The sequence below is a fragment of the Falco punctatus genome (assembly GCF_963210335.1).
Source record: "Falco punctatus genome assembly, chromosome: Z".
Taxonomy (NCBI): domain Eukaryota; kingdom Metazoa; phylum Chordata; class Aves; order Falconiformes; family Falconidae; genus Falco; species Falco punctatus.
The window spans coordinates 23,317,707-23,338,254 of record NC_137586.1 but is presented as its reverse complement, the minus strand read 5'-3'; the positions used below and the strand labels follow the sequence as shown (position 1 = coordinate 23,338,254).

General features: G+C 37.9%; 2 protein-coding genes across 4 annotated transcripts in view; one reads left to right on the top strand and one right to left on the bottom strand.

Annotated features, from left to right (window-relative positions):
- The window catches only part of CWC27 (CWC27 spliceosome associated cyclophilin), a 127,967-nt gene extending 119,157 nt beyond the window's left edge, over window positions 1-8,810 (bottom strand). The window contains exons 1-7 of the mRNA XM_080372848.1: window positions 8,679-8,810; window positions 7,692-7,788; window positions 6,048-6,160; window positions 4,485-4,628; window positions 3,690-3,788; window positions 3,435-3,538; window positions 2,226-2,295 (exon numbers count right to left, since the gene is read on the bottom strand). Coding sequence (XP_080228974.1) covers window positions 2,226-2,295; window positions 3,435-3,538; window positions 3,690-3,788; window positions 4,485-4,628; window positions 6,048-6,160; window positions 7,692-7,788; window positions 8,679-8,720 — 669 coding nt within the window. The 5' untranslated portion in view covers window positions 8,721-8,810. The remainder of the gene's footprint in view (window positions 1-2,225; window positions 2,296-3,434; window positions 3,539-3,689; window positions 3,789-4,484; window positions 4,629-6,047; window positions 6,161-7,691; window positions 7,789-8,678) is intronic.
- SREK1IP1 (SREK1 interacting protein 1) lies at window positions 8,719-19,067 on the top strand (the record flags this gene model as incomplete). Of its 3 annotated transcripts, none has more annotated exons than XM_080372861.1 (6): window positions 8,719-8,875; window positions 11,878-11,925; window positions 13,547-13,687; window positions 15,948-16,001; window positions 16,396-16,474; window positions 17,989-19,067. In XM_080372861.1, 6 exons carry the CDS (start codon window positions 8,719-8,721, stop codon window positions 18,176-18,178), a joined length of 669 nt encoding a protein of 222 aa, XP_080228987.1. In that variant the 3' UTR covers window positions 18,179-19,067. The 3 variants fall into 3 exon arrangements, with proteins under 3 accessions (XP_080228987.1, XP_080228988.1, XP_080228989.1); XM_080372863.1 differs by lacking the exon at window positions 8,719-8,875 and adding an exon at window positions 8,990-9,127; XM_080372862.1 differs by lacking the exon at window positions 15,948-16,001.
- Between the last annotated feature and the right edge of the window lie 1,481 nt (window positions 19,068-20,548).

The window sequence follows — 20,548 nt, the reverse complement described above, 5'->3', positions numbered from 1 at the left end:
GAAGCCACTCACTGCCTGAGCTACGTCAGAGGTGTACTTGTGTCTAACCCTTATCTTCTGCATAGGCCTGTTAGACCCTGACTTGTCTCCAGCCCTGTCTCCTATCCTGTCTCCGGCTGCTCCTGACTGGACGCTCTGGATGCAGAGTGTGGTCTTGGTAATTGCTTGCTGTGTTCAGGATTGTTGATGCACCCTGTTATCAGCAACCAACTCTGCCTGCTGTATCCAGACCCTGTGGGATTGTGCCCCTCCTGTTGGGGAGCACGCTGCCTGTGCTGGAATCCCTCCTGCCTCCTCACTTGCCCTCCCTCATGCAACCATTCCACTCTTGCCACTCCTGGACACAAAATTCCCTAATCTCAGGGACAACAGTATGGCAATGCATTGCAGCAAAGCCAAAATGTATTTGCTTACTTAGACTAAGTGTAGTGCAGGCAGAACAAGTCCAGAGTGAAAAACTGATCCTAATGGGGAAGACCAAGAAAAGACTTAGGGAGGCATTCTTAAATTCCATGCTCACTTGGCTAATATGATGTGACTAAGACAAGAAATCTTAGTTTTCACATATAAACATGAAACCATTCAATACTGTAAAATTTTCATCCCAATACATGCTGTTTTCATTTACTCCTTAGGTAATTTTAGCCTCAGCCTCACTGCACTAAAAGTTCATAGAAAATGCTCCCTTTCCCCAGATCTGTTACAGGATTCCTCAGTTATTTGCAGACTTCCCTCTCAATCTCAGTCCTTAAAAGTACACCCTTCTTACATTGAAACAATCAAGACTTACTGCATCCAGCAACCCAAAAAAAAGTTCAGGACTCTGAATTTGTAGATGTCAAAGAAACCCATTAATAACTTTGACCTTCAATATTTCTTACTGAAGAGTACTGTATGTTCACATACTGTAACTTAAGATTCAGATTATGTACAAAACTACACAGATACTGATCTATACCTACTAGAAACAAGCAATGAGGTTTAGGGGGGGGGGGGGGAATCATTCTCTTGTAGAGAATGAATAGAAATTCTTCATGAAGGGTTTATTTGGATATTTTACCAGCCACAGCTAGTCCAGAATTTAGTCAGGACAAATAAGAGGATGAGATTTCAAGACTGAGTTGAAGACAGCATGACAACACTGCAACTGGGCTTTTCATGAAAGTGGTGTTCTACTTAGATCATTTCAAGCTGACAAGCAAGTATGTGGTGTGAAATGGAAGAACAAAGCAACAGAGCTAAATGCAATATTAAAAACCAGATGTATACCGGGAACAGAACTACAGACGAGCATGTTAAGGTAAACAAACATAGTTAGTCCAACTAGGAAGTTGAAACAAGAAAGAAAAACAAAACTACTATTATGATAAACCTCTACTATTATCCTGACTGATACCATCTCACTGTCAGATAGTCTATCATTTTTCAGTGTTGTCTTTCATATTTGACCTAAATCCTGAGGACCATTTTTTCACTTATGTGGTATAGGACTTGATACCATGTAGTCCGATCACTAACTGAAGCAGGTAGGTACCCAAACTGTACAAGTAAGTCAGAAAGCCTAGGGTTCTATAGAAATAATTTGGTCAGCAGTAAAAATCAGAAGGACAACTTATTAAAAAAATTTTTAAACTAACCTTATTTTAAGTGGCAAATTAAGGTAAGGAAATGTTAGATCGAAGACTGTCTATGCAACCCTAGTTCTGTGCATGTGGACAATTCACAATAATGCAATATTTAATTATGCTAATGCACTATTTTCCCCACAATAACCCACTTAATTTTGCACACAGAATGGATATACATTAGAAAATGAATCTAAGAATGAACTGAACATGCAATGTTCAATGAACAAATTGATTTACTTCAAACCTGAAGTATTTTACCATCAAACCTCCATAATAAGAGTGTGATAAAGAAGAATAAAGTACCTATCACCTCCATGAGTTTTAAACAGCAGACATAGATCTACACTATGAAGTATGAAACTATGTTTATGGAAATATAAAAAGATCACCAAGTACTGAAGGCACTGTCAAAGTTAGAGAAGTTAAAAACCTCTGTTTTTTCAACTTTAAAATAGCAGAACCATTAAAACTGAAGTACTTTCTAGCTTTATTATTCAAAACTCAGACCCAAGAACAAGATTAAGAACATTAGTTTTCACAAACATGCAAAAAAGGTAATTAAGTTGAAAAGAAAAATGGGGATGATTTGTTAAGTACCTGACTAACTCTACTGACTTCCTCCTCTTCTTCTTCAGCTTCCTCCCCAAAGGAAAGCAGGTTAAAATTTCTTTAAGTAAGAAAACACATGTTCTAGTAAAACTTTAAACACTTTCTTATTAACATTCAAAAGACTTTAAACATATTACTTTCATATTGTATGCAATTCTTCAAAAAACTTTCTGTCCTGCTAAATGTACCAATTTCAAACAACTTGTTTTGCAATAAACCATGAATATTTAGAGAAAAGTGTTCTATTCTCTTTCTGAAACAAGCCAATCAGGATAGCTAAGCATCACTTAGAAAACGATAATATGGAATTTCAGAAATTCTGCCTTGACTAACTTTTACACTCTTAAATGCTGACAGCTCTGAAAATAGATCAGTTGCGTTTTTTCAGGGTTTTTTTTCCCCCAACAGAGCAGCATTCAACTACCAAACACAAAATTTTCAAGATATGTCTATTCAGAAAGACATCAATAGCACACACATTCACAGGATGTAATTAAAAGAAATAATGATTCCCCCCCCCTCCAAGATTTATTACTCCACTATGCTGGAACTAGTCAGTCATGTCATATTTCTATCTAGCAGAACTGACAGCATACACACTTCACATTTCCTATTAATTTTCATTGCATGTTTATGGCTACCAAATTTAATTCACGGAAACTGAGATTTCCCATGTCAAAACTTTTTTATTTATTTATTTATTTTTGTTTCTCGTATATATATAAATAATTATATGTATATATAAAATAAATAATTATATAATATATTAAAAAATATTTTTTACATACCTGTCTTTTGCTAAGTATTTTAGCAGGAGAGATTTGGTAGCTGATAGTAAGCTGAAACACCTCAACCCAGTTATTATTAGGTATTAACTTCAGTGTCATTTCAGTCACAAGAGAATGATTGCACATTCTTGCCTATGTGGAAAGGCTTAAACTACCTTTTACTTCTCCTTTGCAACAAACTATCATCATAAAACAGTTACAGCTCTGACGATGCACAGTAAGGACTTCAATCAGAGTAACTAGATTTCTATGATCTAGGCAAAACCCACCTCCCTGTCTGACAAGTGAGAGAACATTCCTCTATGCATTTTGGTAAAGCCTTGCCTTTCCAAAGCAAAAACTGAAAATTACAAAGCTGCAAATTAAAGATGAAAGAAAATTAACCAGCACTTAAGCTGCATATATTTACTTTGTGCCTTTTACTTTGGACTTTCTAGTTTCTTCTTCTGGTTTGTCCTTCTTCAGCTTTCTATTTGGTCTTGGAACAATGTCATCAAAAGGATTAAACAAAACCTATAAAACAGTAGTATTTTAGACACACTTTTATTAAGTATTTTGTTATAATTAAATGATTCAATATTTTAAAATGAAATTTAAAAAGACATGGCAAGTTTTCATACAAAACCAAAATACTTCTATAATTTCAAACCTGGAACATACCCACCTCACTACTTCTTATTTTGTGTGGACTGAGTGGTCTCTCTTCCTTGTCAACTTCTACTTCAGCCAAGCGCAACATGTTATATATTGTATCCCCTGTAACCTGTCAAATTTATAAAGAAGGTTTCAAAGTCCTTGCTTGTATTTTTTGTTAATTATTCTGCAAAATGCAAGACAATTACGTTGCAAAGAATTTTGAAAATACAAATTATATAGAAAATACTGTAAGTATGTAAGACAGCAGGTACAAGGTGCAAAGGTTTGGGTTTTTAAATTTAACAGCAAAATTTGAAGGAATACAGGTACCTAAACCTGCATGTTTGAGAGCATATGCACGGGAAGGTGTAAAATTTTTTACAAAGCTGTGAAACAGGAAAATAAAAAGACACTGAAATAAAAAAAAAAATAGTTGGTTTATCCTCTTTTCAGTAAATCATGAGAAGGTAAACTCATCCTATGTTTTTCATTTTCCTGATTCTTCTCGGGTAACTAGATTTTCTGAACAGAATTTTCTAAAATGGCACTAGTATTAGATGAATTGATTAATAAAACAGAGCCGTAATATTGGAAATATTATTCAAAGGAAGCACAAAAATCTAATTTAGAAGAACAACAACAGCAAAATAGATAATCATGCGAACAATAGGTAGAAAACAAAGAGAACAGAGATTACTCAGAAAGCAGTGAAATAAATTTCAAATGTACATATCAGCAAAGAACATTGAAACAGCCTTTGAACAGAGAATTTTATAGTAGTTTCTGTCAAACTTGGACTGGGACTCTAGTCCGTGTAGCAGACCTTTCCAAAGATTGTGTGCTTGCTATTAAGTTCATCAGCACGACCCAATGTAAAGAAAAATTGACTCCCATTATCATGGGGACCAGCATTTGCCATAGCAACAAGTCCTCTTCGATTAAATCGCAATCGTGAGTGGAACTCATCCTGGCAAAGACAGAAGTTAAAAGAACATGATTTAAGTATGTAACTATTTCTTCCACTTCTTTACCTATGGCTTATTTACATCAATATGCACATGCAGAAAATATGCTGTTAATTTTCTTTTAAATTCAGACAGTAATAAAACCAAAGTATTTTGAAACTTAATGCCACAATTATATTTAAAAGCTTCTAGTTTCAGCAGAAAAGATTTTTAGTCAGTTTTCTCATCTCAGTGCCCATAATAATGCAAACAATCTCCTCTCAAAAGAAACCATAAACATACAGCCAACAAGCACCAAAAGAAAAAAACTAGAAACTAGTACGTCAATAACAGAAAGACACATGATTTAACAAAAACTCTAAGTTCTGTCTTGTTAACTTTCTTTTTCCAATTATTGCCTAATAATCACTTGTTATTATTTTTGTTGGAATTTTTTATCCCTGCAATATGAAAAAAATCCAAAGCATTTCTATAAGTAACGGCATTTCATACATTTCTTGTAAAACTACCATTAACCAGTGTATTTAGCTGAGAATTTATAATTCATGTAAAATAACTGGAAGTTCAGTAACAAGTTATAATAGTACAGTACTGCAAAACTCCATAGGAAGAACATTTTCTGGACCATAAGACCGCAAGTCCAGAACAGGACTGCTTTCAAAGCAAGATGAAAGTGATGAGTAATATATTAATACCATGGCAGTATCACCACAATTCTAAACACTGCGATATTAAGATACCACTAATTTTAAGCAGCAATGCTACTACAGCATTGGCAATATTTGTTTATTCTCTGCTTTAGCACCCAACCTTTCCAACAAACTTCACATTCATGGTATATGTTTGAGTCTACCCTAGCAGCAGGGAGATGGAAGGCCCAGAGACAGGCTATGCAGCTTCAGTAACCAGTTAAATGTGCCTGCCCCACATGAACTAAAACTATCAGGCAGAACAGAACACTGCTAGTGTGCTGTGTAATTTTACTCAGGACTTGAGTCTCCTGGTTAGAGATAAGCCGTGCTGATATCAATCATACCAATGAACACATACACAACATTCAGGAACCTTTGGTCAATGAGATACAGAAGTGTACATTGTTTAAGCACATTGTATCTGAGTTTGCCACGTATCAATACCTACTCTTCACTCTTCCCCTCCCCTATTTTTCCTTGTGAAGTTCATGCAAGTAAGATTATGCATTTATTGTAATATCAGAACAGCTAGATTTAAAAACTCTCAATTCAAAAAGGCATATTCAGGAATACTGAAGCAACATGTGAAAGCAATTTACATGTGAAACATGTAAAATGTTGCATTTACTAATATATGGGTTTTTTTTTTTCCTAACAACCTAACACAGTAGAAAGAACAACCGATAGAGAATGACCAAAAACTAATACATAAGATATACAGACATGTACCTTGAAGGGTGCTCCATAGATTGACTCTCCACCTGACCCAGTACCAGTGGGATCACCTCCCTGCACTATAAAGCCAGGTACTACTCTGTGAAATATCGTGTTGTTGTAATACTCTAGTAAAAAAAAAAAAAAAAAATTAAATACACATAAGTGGTCTCAAAATCAAGCTTTCATATACATTATGCAGAGATGTCCAGAGACTGAAGTTCCAAAAAGCAAGTACTGTGCTACTTCCACTGACCTCCCTCCTCTTCCACTGTCTTGCTCCCTTTGACTTAGCTACAAAGTATTGCTGATGGCATTTATGAAAAGAAACCCATGGTGTTACACGTCTGTTGCAAAAGACACCACATCAACAAGATGATCCTAATGAATTGTTTTCTTTTCAGCTTTTAAGTTTTATCAAAGGAATGATGCTACCAACGTGCATCAATTAAAAGGAAAGCTAAACCGACTATACTCTTTCCCAGCCAGCATCTCACACTTATCATTAGCCATAGCCATACACCAAATAATTAGCACTTTTACTCACCCACATGCAGCACAGGCATTACCCCCTTCACTACCTACACTGTACCCAAACTGCTAATATTCACAGAATTAAATACATGGTACATTTTGTTCCTTAAGTTATTTTCTTTCATCTATCAGACAAGGGTTATGAGATCATTAAAAAAGTAAAACTTAACTTGACATGTATTTCCAGTTGACTTTTTTTAAAAAATAAATAACTAAAAATTAATCTGCAGCATGCTGCATGACAATGTTGCAGCATAGCTAGATATGTTCATGGATGGTTACACGCCAGGATACTCACACGAGAAATACTCAAATTTATTACACAAAACATAGGATCCTACACAGCAGTCAGACAAATTCAGAAAGGAAATAAAGCCTAGTTCTTCATCACTGAGGATAACCGAATTCTTAGGTGTTACCAAGGGCTAAAAAATTGATATACCATTGCAAAAAAAAATCTCCACATCTCCACATTAGGTGTAAGAACACAGAACAGGCTAGATCTGTGCTGGAAGCACAAATGCTAGGCTGCCATTTTCACTGAACAGAGGAGGGCTAAAAGAACTCTTAGCTGCTCTATAAATGCATAAATGGAGTAACAGCACCTAGAAAATACATAAAGGCACCAGGTCCTCCACATTTCTTGTTACAGTTTTCCCAATAGGGAGCTTCTCATTCTGGTACCCACTGCTTCAGTGAAGAGTGTTACAGAGCTTCCATCAACAAAAAACTACACCAAATGAAACACTGAAAAAAATGAAAAGGTAGTATATGTAAAACAGAAATGAGAATTTTGGAGGATGTCCAATATTGAATCATTACCATTTCATTAAAGAAGTAGTTATACTTCATAGAGACTTGCTGAAAATAAGCCTTCCCAAGCCTCTGACATACAACTTTTCAGTAAAATTACATCATATGCTACATCTGAGAATACCATCTAAAATTTTTACATTTTTTCCACAGTGTTCCTTAAAAACACTTTGAGTGTTAATATTTTCTAAATACAAATAAACACATTAACATATTAAAGTTAAAACATGATTATGGCCTGTATTTTACAAAAAAGGCACAAAGATGGCATACAAAATAATTTCAGGAACTCCTATCCTGTTCAATCATTACCTTCCATACAAAGTTGGATGAAATTTCGACATGCTTTTGGTGCTTCTTTTGACCATAATTCAATATCTATATCGCCTGCTGTTGTTCTCAGCAAAACCTATACAAAATATAGACATACACAACATTAGTTTTATCATAACGTCATCACCAATCAAAGACTATCTCGTGGAATTAAAAAAAAAAAACCCTCTCCTGAATTTATTATATTAGCAACAGTAGCAGACATTCAAATGTGCCAGGTAGCTACCATTAGCTCTAGATAGTACTGCTAGAACTTCATACACGTTTTGAGTCGGTAAGTATAATAACGCCAATGACCTGGTACCTGACATGACACTTAGATATCCTTTATCACTTCCACAGTGAAGCGACATGGGGGGGGGGGGGGGGCGGGGGGGCAATTAAGCCATAAATCTCCAAAGGCATATACCTCACTTAAAAGTAATAAATTCAGCGGCAAATCGTAAGAAAATTAAAAACCTACGACAGACCCAGGAACAGAGGGCACGAAATGAATCGCTCCAAGGCCTGCTCCGTGCTACCGTACCCACGCGGCGCACCTCGTGCTTCGACGCGGGTGCTCGACGTTATGCGCTGCATCGCCTCGGCACCACGACACGGGAACGACCACCGCCCACGTCCCGCACGCACCCCTCGCCCGTCCCCTCCACCCCCGCAACATACAACTTCTACACATCCCCCGTTCAACGCAACCGCAGCGCGGACACCCCCACCCCCTCCGGAGCGCGCTCCCCTATCCCGCGGGCCCCCACAGCCTCCTCAGCCGCGCTCCCGAGGCAGGACGCCCCCCCTAAAAAGCCCCACGGAGCGGCCTCCTCCCCCCGCCCCGAGGGACGCGCCCACCCGCAGCGGCAGCTCCGTGCCCACGCACCGCGCGCAGCCCCCTCACCCACGGCGCAGTTACCGCTCCCCGGCAGCCGACAGCCTAGGCTAGCCCGGCCGGCTGTGGCCCCTGCCGAGCCTCACCTTGCCGTTGGTGGGGGGCTCCTGGATGTAAATGTTGCTCATGGTCAGGAAAGGAGCGTCCCGGCAGGCGCCGATGTTCGACCACGCTTCGCCCCTAACGCTTCCTACCACCCCGACCCCCCCGCCATCTTGTGCGCCTTTATGTAGCCCGGGAGGGTGTGGGGGCGGCTGCTCAAGCCAGGAGGGAGGACGAAGGGGTAAGTTCCCGGTCGGAGTCTCCGCGGGAGTCAGTGACGAACGAACTGCTTTGAGGAGGGCCTGGAGGCTTCTATAAACACCCGCAGTTCCTCCCCGTGGCTCCCCCGCGGTAGGGAACCGCCCCCCGTCCTCTCACTAAATTGCACGGTCCGAGGGTGCGCCGGGAAAAGCCTTCTGGTGGGGAGAGGCGCCCCTGCAGGCCTGGGCTGGGCCGGCAAGGACGGTGGCGGCGGGCGCCATGGCTCTGCCGGGTAAGGGGCTCCCAGCCGGGTTAGCTGGGAGGGAAGGAGCAGCAGCCCGCTGCCCCCAGGGCCCGCGTGTGGGGAAGGGGAAAGAAGCGGCGGGTTGATGGAAAATTCTGCGGGGAGGGCGCGCCGCAAAGGGTGAGGCCGGGGGGGGGGGGCGCCTCTCCCTAAGGCCGCCGGGGCTGCCCCCGCGGGAGCGCTCCCGCGCCGCACACCGGCGTTTCCAAACCGGCTGGCGTGGGGCTGCGGGAGGGAGGGACGGAGGCGGTGGGGTGGCGGTGGGCAATGTCAGGCCAGCCGCCGGTGAGCGCAGCCTTGCTGTCGCTTCCGTTTAGGCCTGCGGGGCTTCTCCCCAGCGTTCTGGTTGAGCGGTGACCGAGTGCCGCCTTCCTATTGTCTGTTGGTGTAAGGTGCCTTCTTCAAAGGTAGATCCAAAGGGGGGTGGTGTCAGCCTTGTTTTTTCCTCCTCGCCTGTTGTGCTGGATTAACGTTTGTGTTCTGTTGCGTTGTTACTTAAATGGACCCGTTGAGAACGGTGGCGAGGCTGGGCGGGTAGACATGCTTGCAGTTTCCGAGGTGTTCGGGTCTGTGTTAGCCAAACACGCAGCTACTGCTCTGTCACTTTTTTCTTTATGCTGCGACGCGAGCAATGTTTGCTTGGAGAACGGCTGAACAAGCCTGAGCTTTCATAACCTTCTCTTAAGATCTTAATAAGCTTGCTCCCATTCTAGAAGGGGTTCTAGAGGAAGACATTTTGTGTTTGTGTTAAAAGGTTTCCAAAGCTTTTTTTGCAGCCTGGTGCTCCACTGAGTGAATGCGGGGCTTAGTGATGGTTGCTGCTGTGTCAGTTGTTAACCTTCTTGAGAATTTAACAGCTGGGAAGAAGGGAGTGAGAGAAGGAATCTTATAGTAATTTCTTTGCTTCTAATAATGTAAAACTTCATCTAGTCTAAAACCGTGCTGCTAACACTATTATTTAAAACCAAAGTTAATAATAAAAATTCTGTCTCAGGAGCTTGCTGGGAGTATGTGATGACAATATTCTTGTCATCTGCTGGGTGTTGCTATTGGAAATCCTGAAAAATGGCACCTGCACATATTAAAGGAGATTTTGTTGTGTGTGCATGACTGTACTGACCTCCCTTGCATGGAATACCAAATCTTTCTTTACCTACAGGTCAGTTACTCAGTAGGACTGAAGTTTACTGAGTATTTCAGAAAGGTGAGACAAAGTTGGTAGCTTAGGTGATCTTGCTTTCTAGTTCTGAGGTGTAGTGGACAAGCAGATGCTGTTTTGAGTATTTTTTTGACATGGCATTGAAAGATACAGGTATATTTTTGTTCTTCTTAAAATTTTCTTCCATGTTTCCTACCTCAGCTCTGGTAGGTTTCCCTCAAAATAATAGTCATAAAACAGACACCTAAACACTGCCGAGTTTATAGACCTCGAAGGAGATATGTAATACTAAGGTTCTGGGATCTGCAGAAAACTGTCATAATGGAATGTCTGTATCTTTGTTGCTTAGCCTTCCAGTACTCTTTGGGGCGTACACCAAAGTTGTCCAAGTTTCTAAGTTATTTTTTCAGTCTGGGGTTTGAAGGTTTCTCTGTTGTTTGGAGTGGAATTTTCTGAAGACTGTACTTGTCCCAGTAAATCAAAGTTTAAATTCCTGCAGCTGATGTACCCCCGTTCTGATTCTCTGTCATAGATTTCTCGTTATGTTTGCTTAATTATTTATTTAGATAAAGACATAGTTCCTCAGAAAACTCTATGTAACTGTTTCAGTCATTGGGGTTTTTCGTACTCTTTTCAGTTGGAAGATAGAAGGGCACCCTTTCATTTTGGAAATGCGATTCTGATTTTTGTTACGAATAAGCTCAGATGATTAAACTTAAGACTGATCTGTTGGGGTGGGAGGTGGGGGGGCAGGCCTGTGTGGTTTCTTTTCTTCCAAGTCATGTCCTGCTATGTCTATTTATCTTAACTGTGGGCTCAGATGGGAAAATCAAACACTTTCTATACCTAAAATTTGCGCTGTTCTGGTCCTCCTTCATGCATAGCACCTATGGACTTTTCTGTTACTCTGTTTGCTTTAGTCTACACTTGCTTTCTTGCACTCACTAACTCTTTGTATTTGGTGCCATATTGCCTGGATTCAGAATCATTTAACAATTTGTTTAGCTTTTTCTATTTTTAATTGCTTCTGTCTGTCTTTTGTCACTTTCCAGGAGTGACTGTTGAGCTTTTTTTTTTAATTTATTTGCCTTTTTAAGACAGCTCTTGTAATTAAAATATAAATTACTTCAGAGTTTCCAGTGAATGTCTGTCAACATCCATGCATTTGTGGTACAAGTTGTACTGCACAGTTACGAATCACTGGAATGTCAGATAGCTATTTGGTAATACTGTTCATACTGTAACTAAGCAAATGCATAATCTTTCAGAGAAGTGGAATAACTATTAAAATTATAACAGAAAGGTCATAATAAATCATTTGAGGATTTAGCAATAAGCTATGTGAAACTCAATAATTCATATCAGTTTATACTAGCCAAATTTGTTCTGATAGATTACTGCACAGAAAAGTGACCTTAGAAATGCACTGTTTTGCTGTTCTTTAAGTTTTTTCAGGAGATATATTAGTGTACTTTGAGGAGTGATGAGTCCTGTCTGTGTATTAATAGTATCAAGCCAGGTTTAAAAGAAACTTCAGAGTTCAGTGTAGCAACCTAATGAATGAAATTTTCTTTCTCAGGTGGAAATAAGGATAACATCAGAGCAGGATGCAAGAAGTGTGGCTACCGTAAGTCTGTAGTAAGCGATATGAAGTTAAAATGTTTTCTTCAATTTGTGATGTTGGAACTGCCTTTGGCAGTGGGAATAAAATAGTGTTCTCCCTTGTTGTCCAGACATTGTCAGTTTAAATTACCATATTTTACTTATTTATTTATTTCCTATTTCCTACTCATTCTCTGGCTCTTCACACCTATCGCTGCTTTTGAAAACCCTTGAGTTTCTCAGAAAAAAAAAGAAACATATGCTAACATATGCTATTGCAGTCATATATACTAAATTTGCAATGCAATTACTTGAGAAACTTTAAATTGAAAGCATGGTCTTTGATACCTACTGAGATTATCATTTGTACTTCTTTTGAGTCTCACTGCGAACTTGGGCATTTCAGCTCAAGTCCAGTCTGTTTTAAAAGGAAAAATAATTTTAAATCTGTATGATCTTCTACGCTAAGAAAACACACGTCTTTTTGGCTTCTGTATTTCAAGAAACAGTTAATTTTGTTACTTACAAGTTACGTACTTAGCATTTAGCTCAGGCTTTTGCATCATCCTCAGATCAGATGAGCATGTGTGTGGCTAGTCTCCTGATGAATGGAGACAGGTCTTGATGAAGATTTTTATTTGTTAATTGCTAACTTATTTTTAGAACAGTGAAGGAATGGACACTGTTCTGCAGTGGATTGTGTGGAACTTTTTTAACAGACTGATTTAATCTATTTTGTTTAATGAGCATTTTGTTGGGTGAAGGGGGAAAAAAGCTTGCTTTCTTCTTTTGCTGTGGACTTTGTCCCCAACAAATTTTGGCAGTGAATTGCTTTTGTGTATCTGTTCTTCCAAAGAAGCATGGATATCAGTATAGATTTAGTGCTTCATTACTACGTGAAGTAAGGATCAGAAGCTTTCTGGAAGAAAAGGAAACTTGTCAAATCACCAACCTGTATTTAAGTTCCTAAAAGCTGTCTTCCAGATTTTGATAATGATATGAATTTTGATGTAAAGAGGATGAGTTTATTTCAATTGCTACTTGAATTCATGTGTCTTCAGCTTAGTGTCTCTCAAACCATTTTCTTCGGTTTGTTTTATTTCTCTTTATTATTCCAATAGGTTATTTAGCACAAGATTTCCAACTCTGGTTATGATTATTGAAATGTAATTTAGAAAACTAAAAATACTAGTGAAGTAGTAGCTTAGTCGGTATTAAATACTGGTTGTTAAAGATTATGTTTCATAAGCAAATAGGATTATTCTGTTTCACTAGAGGGAGACAAAAAGCAATATAAAACACTTGCTGTAGTTTTTTAAGTATTTCACTTAATGCTGTTAGGTAATTTCTTTAGGAAGGATCTGAGACCATTAAAAAAATAGAAGGCAAAGGTTGGACAAAATCTTTTAAATTAACAGAACTAAGAAAGAGGTCATAAAGCACCATTAAATGGAATAACATTACATGACCTGTTAAAAATTTTTTTGAGGCTTTTTCAGAGTAAGCCTCCTCCCTCCTTGTTCACAGATTGCAGCCTAGCCTTTTTTTACTTATCAAAACTGAGTAATACTAGGATGGATGTTCTTTAGTTTCTGATAACTTTTTGGTAAATTGTAATTTTTCTTCCGAATATTTGTTTTGTTCAGCTGGTCATCTGACATTTGAATGTCGAAACTTCCTCCGAGTAGATCCTCAAAGAGATATTGTTTTAGATGTTAGCAGCACTAGCAGTGAAGACAGTGAGGAAGAGGAACTACAGAGACTGCAAGCCATGCGTGATAAAAAGAGTAAGGTGGTTTTTTGTTTGTTTTTTTTTCTTAGAGTAAATGGGATAATGGTCTTCCGAAGTACTGGAACTCTCATTTTTTCCTTTTTGGTAACTATTATTAGTTCTTTTAGCCTGAACTTTAAAAGTAGTGATATGGAGAAATAGTGTGAAATGGGGACAATGGACATCGACTGTGATTGTATATGTCTGCTCAGGAACGTGGGTATGGTGACTGGTCATGGGTGCAGTGTCTGGTCACATAGACACACAGCCTTGAGGAGACGCCTACAGTTTTGAGGAGACGCCTGCCTTTCTTCCTCTAACAAAGGGGCTATTTAAAAAAGAATGAGAAAAGGATGAGAGATATTCCAATGCTATCTAAAGGGAGGGAGTGCTAAGTCTCCTTGCTGGAGAAGATCAGATGGTCACAAGAACATGAATCACCTACAAACCTGCAAGACCACCACATTCCAGGCAAAGGACTGAAAAGCTAATTAACATACGAAGCGAGAGTAAGCGGGTTTAGGTAACTAATATGTATGAGCGTTAATTGAATATTCATTTTATTGTATAAATGTGAGATGGTTTGTCACTTCGGGCATGCACGCTTGTGGAGGAGCGATCCCCCGTGCATCTGCGCGCAATAAACATACCTACTTTATAACTTTCGAGTTATAGAGTCTAATTCCACACGTCAGTAGGTCTTTTACTTCACGTCTTCAGACTTTAGAGATTTGATACACCCGCATCTTTTTTATTATTATTAATTCTTTCATAGGAAATTAATCATGTACCCGCTTGGAACATCTCAAAAAGGGCTCCTAAATACAAAAGATTATAAGACTTCTACTAAGCTGCTGCTTAGGAGAAAATTACATGGATGCTTTGAGTTGATCTTTTGATAATGGCATGTAAGTTAAATGTCTTAAAGTTGATCGTAACTCTTAAAACTAATGACAAATAAGACAGCTGAATTTCTCTCCAGTTTCTAAGTAGTATTTTGACTGAAACAGGTAATGAATTGAATTTAAACATTCATATTTGGAGAAGTAATATGCTCTGTTTGGAAGGTCTGAGTACCAGCTGTTTGTCAGAGAGAGAATAGATGGCTATTTAGCAGATACTTGAATTCATTTGAATTTGGACTCCAAAGAGGGTATTAACTTAAGTAAGAAGGGGAGGTTGTTCCACCACAACATGTTTTAAATGAGCATTCTTCCTGTCTCCCATTTGAAATGTCTTTTTGTTCTGCTGCTCTCACATTCCAGACTTGCCATTCAGTTACTACTAAAGGTGCTATTTAGGAAGGAGGAGTGATAGATAGAACCCTGTCATTTGCTGGAACACTTCAAAAGAAGTGGATAGTCTGCTTGTCAGAAGTGCTGAACTGGTACTAAGACAGTCCTTTCTCGGAATAAATCTCTTTGGGAAAAGCTTGTTCCCACTTACTTTGTACTTTTGAATGTAAGGGTTTTTTTGGCTCTAAACTGATTGAAGGTTAACATCTGCAGGAAGAACAGCTGTTTACTTGAACTTGTAATATCCCTGTTCATTATCTGTTCTTTTTCACACTGTGGCTGCTATGCATACTGTAAAGAGATACCTATCTTTAACTGTCAATAATACAGGCAGGATTTTGCCATTTTCAAGTGGCCTCATCTTCTCAATAATTTTGCACTGTTTGCACTTAGATTTTTGCACTGTTTTCTTAAATGTTCACACATTCTTGTTCATGGTTTTTAATTGCTCCAAAGTATTTTGCTTTTTGTAACTGTTACTGAATTCTTTTACATACAGGCCAGTAATTTCTGTGTGTGTTAGCAAATGAATAACTGCACTAGCATGCAGACTCTTTGGAAAGTTATTCATATGATAGAAATAAGATGAAATGCTTAAAAATAGCTATCTGTTTTAAGGATAAATTGTAAAGTCAGTATCTTCCTGTTAGCTGACATTGTCATGTGTATTTATGTAGTGGATTTACATTTCAGAAAATTCAAAAATACTTCTTGAACTATATAAGTATATATATAGTTCATATATATATATATATATATATATATATATACACTTTTCTATAAGTATATATATAAACTTTCTATAAGTATAGAAAAGTTGAAGGTCAGAAATTCCATCCAGTGTGCTAAAAATATTTTTTTGTAAGTGAAAGATGAAGATACTATACGTGTTAGGGCAGGAAACAAACATGACTAGATGAGGGGTGACTCCTGCCGATTTTTGTAGACAGTGTATTGACAATTAACTCAAATTTATCTTAGTTAGAGCATGGATATTTGTGGAGCATCAGATGAGTATGTGTGAAAGTAATTCAGGTAAGCCTGAAGGAATTGGTTTTGGGCTGGGTTTTTTGTACATTCCAGTTACATGACCTGTTTTCAGACTTGGGCTTTTAAAATACAGAAGAATGGATATGAGAATGTAAAGCTGATATAAACATGTAGGAAAAGTCACAACTTTTTGCTGTATCTTATGGGCCTTCCTTCATTCACAGTGCTTAGATCAAAGTCATTAGAATGAAAATAGTATAAAAAGTCTTGCTACTCTGCAAAGTGTTTCTGAAATAATTGTACTAGACCAGAATTTGGAGGAAGGAAAGAAACTTTTAACAAGAATTTTTTATTAACTTTATGTTGCTATTGAAGACACTCTTTTAATGCTGATTTTAATTCAGATAAGTGTTTCTAAACTGTAACTTTTTATCTATAGGTTTAAATGAGGAGGAAGAGAAAAGGAAACAAAAAAGAAAAAGCAAAGAAAAAACAAAATTAAAGAGACCAAGGAAAAGGTAACTATCACATACCTATTTTCATTTCAAAACAGAACTTTAGAAATATTTCTGATGTTTGGGTTGTTTCTCAGAAAACATAGGCTTCTTTTGATGCAGCTTTATTTACAAGTACATCTGTGGTTTGAAAAGCTTCCTGTTTTCCAATGAGAACTTGTTTGTTCCTTGAGTAATGGTAAAGCCACAGGATTTCTGCTGTGGAGTTAGCACTGTGGAAGTCTAGAAGGCTCTAGCAAGCTGGAGCTGCAGCTGTGAGAAAGCAATGCTCCCTTTGACTATCCAACACTAGGCAAGATGTGGAGGGAAAACAACAAGGAGTAAGGAGGATTATTTGGGTTTGGTTCCCAGCTTAGCTAACATGGAGCCTCCCTGCCATTCAGAGACACATTAAGATTCCCTGCACACACACACACACACACACACACACACACACACACACACACAGAGTCTGAGGAACATGTAACTATCAAAAGGAAAACTTCTGTAGCTTTACTTAGCATGTGTTGAGTTTTAATGTTCCTGTTGTTGTAGAAGCCTAAAAAAAAGTGTTACTCCAGTTTCAAAGCAAAATGTCATGATACCCAAATTTATTGTGAATCTGAGTCAGCCTGCTGACTGACTAACTTAGATGAGAATATAGACTCGTTAGTCACTAGAACTGTTGATGAGACAATATCCCAGGAACTGCACTGAGAGCTAGGAAACTTACAATGTATTTGGAGGCCACAATAAGAAATATTCAGAAATAATTCAGAAAATAAAGAATAAATAATTCAGAAATAAAGAAGCAGGATTTATCCCTGGTTTTATTGGCATTTTCCCCCTTCCTTATTTACATAGTGTAGCTCTAACTTACACTTATGAAGACAGTAGAAAGGAGTCAACCTGCAAGCTGTAGACATTACATGCAAGTAATTAATAGTTAATCATGTAGCAATAGTGCAAAACTGCCCTCAAGTATAACAATCATGACTTTTGTTGTCATCGTAATTCTTCTATGTATGTAATCTCTCATCACTGCTGGTTAGAGACCAATTTTACCAGATTCAATAGCATCCAAATTTGTCATATCTCCCTCTCTTGGATTTTTGTATTAGAGAAATGCATCAAGATTTGTCTGAAGGCATTACTGTAGCATTGTTATTGATCATGTGATATTTTGAAAAACAGAAGCTCTGTCTTACTGTCACGCTGTGGACAGTTTTCTGTTGGTCTGTACTCTTAGTCTTTTTCTCATTAAAGGTTGAAAAACACCACTTGCCTATGTATGCCATTGTTAATTAATCTGTAGTATAAACGTACTCCTTCTGTGGCACTGTAGTCTAAGTAGAAGGGTTGTCATGCAGGTGAGCATGCAGACTGAGATATCATAAGCTTTTCAGTGAATGCTACTGTACAATTCTACACTAAATTTGATTTGTGATATCATGTAAATACTGAAATTCAGACCAAAACATTATGGTATTTTCCTTCTTTAATTATGTAACAATCTGTATTATTTTTTTTTAAACTAGATCTTCCTCATCGAGTGCAGCTGAAGAGGACAGGCCAAAGTCAAATAACCAAAAATCACACAAAAAAGAAAGTGAAAAGGAAAAAAAGAATAAATCTAAGAAAGGAAAACATCATAAAAAGGAGAAAAAGAAGAGACGAAAGGAAAAAAGTTCATCTTCTGATAGTTCAGACAGTTCTAGTAGTGACTGAGGTGCTGGCCTATTGCATTCACTTCTTCAGAGAACGTTATTTTTTCTTTCCAATGAAATTTATTTATGCTTTGCAATGCTTTTGTTCTGAAATGGGATATATATTTTTAAGAAATCTATTTGCAAATATCAGTGCTTCAAATTCTTAAACAGATCATTTGGGAAAAAGATCTACTCTTTGTTTCAAGTTTATTCATACTGAATCGTGCAAGTTTAACTTGTTCTTCATTCTTAGTTCAGTTGTAATTGGTTGTGTTTGGAATCCTTTACACTAGAACATGGTAAATTTCTGTCTGCAAGTCTTTGTGTAGGAAGATTTGCACTTAAATATGCTTTATGTCAGAATGGTTAAGTCAAATTTGGAAATTCAAGAGAGATTTTCTGTTATGTTACCCTTTAAATAAATTCATGTTTTGCATAAAATTTTTTACTTTCATATTTACACTTACTGATTAATATATGTAATAACGTTTGGGTCTGGAGGAGGGAAGAATGAGCAATGAGAAGCTAGGAGATTGCTCCTTTGAGATTATCTTTAAAATTGAATTAGTCATGACTGTAAAACATGATTATACATTCTTTTGGCAGGATCACTGTTAGCAAGCTGAAAACCAACAAAAGCTATTAAATTTTCAAAGTCCTTTCTGCCTAGGTTTTTTTCTTTTACAGTTATGGTCATTTTATCTTTGATGTGGATATAAAGTGCCGCTTCCTAAGACCAGAAGACTGTCCAGCAAGATTGCTTACTAAGTTCTAAGAACCATGTTAATACAGTATGTGGTGATTAATGCCTACATGAACCAAACCACGAAATTCAGAGGCTTGACAATTCACAAGAATCATGAAGCCTCTATTCATTCTAATAAAATTCCTATTGAAAAGTTAAAAAACAAACCAACCAAACTCTTGTGGAATGTAAGCAATGATATTGAAGTAGCAAAACTTACTATTTGCCATTGGGATTAATGTTAAGTATGTCAAAATTCTGTAACTGGATTATGGTGTATCCAGTTTGTATCTTGTACGGTGGTAGGGTACAGGTTCAAGACAGACTGATACATTTGAGTTGAGCAGATTTTAGGTGCATAATTCTACCCCAGAAATATCTAAACTTCAAAGTGCCTACATTTACAGCTTGCAAATGCTCTTCATGCCTGTGGTTTTGGTTTGGTCTAGACACAGAACTGCTTCCACCTGAGCAGCGTGGCATACAGCTGCAGTGAGTCTCATGGGAGTCTGAATATGAGGAAGAGCAACACCTAAGCTTTCTTAATGATTAATAGCCATTGTCTGTGTTTTCTACAATGGGTTAGAGCATTGAGTCAGTACAAAATGGTTTGTGGTATTTTAATGGCTATTGCATTTGGCCTGAAAGTGAGATACCTAGATCTAACTCTTGTCTTTCAAACTTCTATGTCTCAGACCAGCACCCTTATTATTGGGTAACTCATGCTGCAGGTGCTGTGCTGGCGAGCACTGAAGATCAAAATACTCATGGAAGCCACAGAGCAAAGAGAAATAATGTGAGGCCTCACAGTAGAGGATGGTGAAGTGCTTGCATCTGCTCTTCTTACTGGCTTAGGTCTAGTCTAATTTTTCATTTCTTATATCATGATTTCTGGGATGGGCTTGGATAATATAACTGAAGAGGAGACTGGACTCATTTAGCTAATACCTGTGTGTAGTATAAGGACCATTTCTTTCATAAGTACTAATTTAACAGATTCTGCCACCCTGTTCACTCTAGTATCTTTAGTGTTGCTGTGGAGCACACTTCTTATTTATTTAGAGCTCATTTATTTATTTAGAGCTTATTTTTACTAGGTTAATTTTCTAAGCCGGTCATTCTGTAGAGAGCAACAGGGGAGTTGTGGGCTACTCTAAGCCAGTACTGTTGCCAAAGGAAATATTTAATCAAGCCACAGCTTAAGACACAACTCATTGTGGGTTTTTTCCCCCTAAAATAATCCTTACTTAAGGAGGTTGGAAAAGTTACTGAAGTTAGGGGAATGCAGAACTCCTGTGTAATTGTCCCATGATCTCCCTGTGATCCCATGATGCCAGCTCTGGGGAATTAAGAGTTTGTACTTCACTTGTTTCTTAAGTTTTGAAAGCTTCAACTGAAGCCAGAAACAGAATGGAAATTTTACTGGGCTTTCTATACCAGAATGGCTGAAAAGTAAACAACCTTTAATAAAGTTAGTGTACCTCTATGCATAAGTATAGTTTATCCATCAAACTATAATGACAAATTAGAAAATGGTTAGAGGAATAAATTTCAGAAAAGCAGCTGGTATATATTTTAGTAGTGTTCCTTATACTTTTGTATTGTTTCAAATAGAACTAGAATCTAAAATGGCTACTTGCTGAT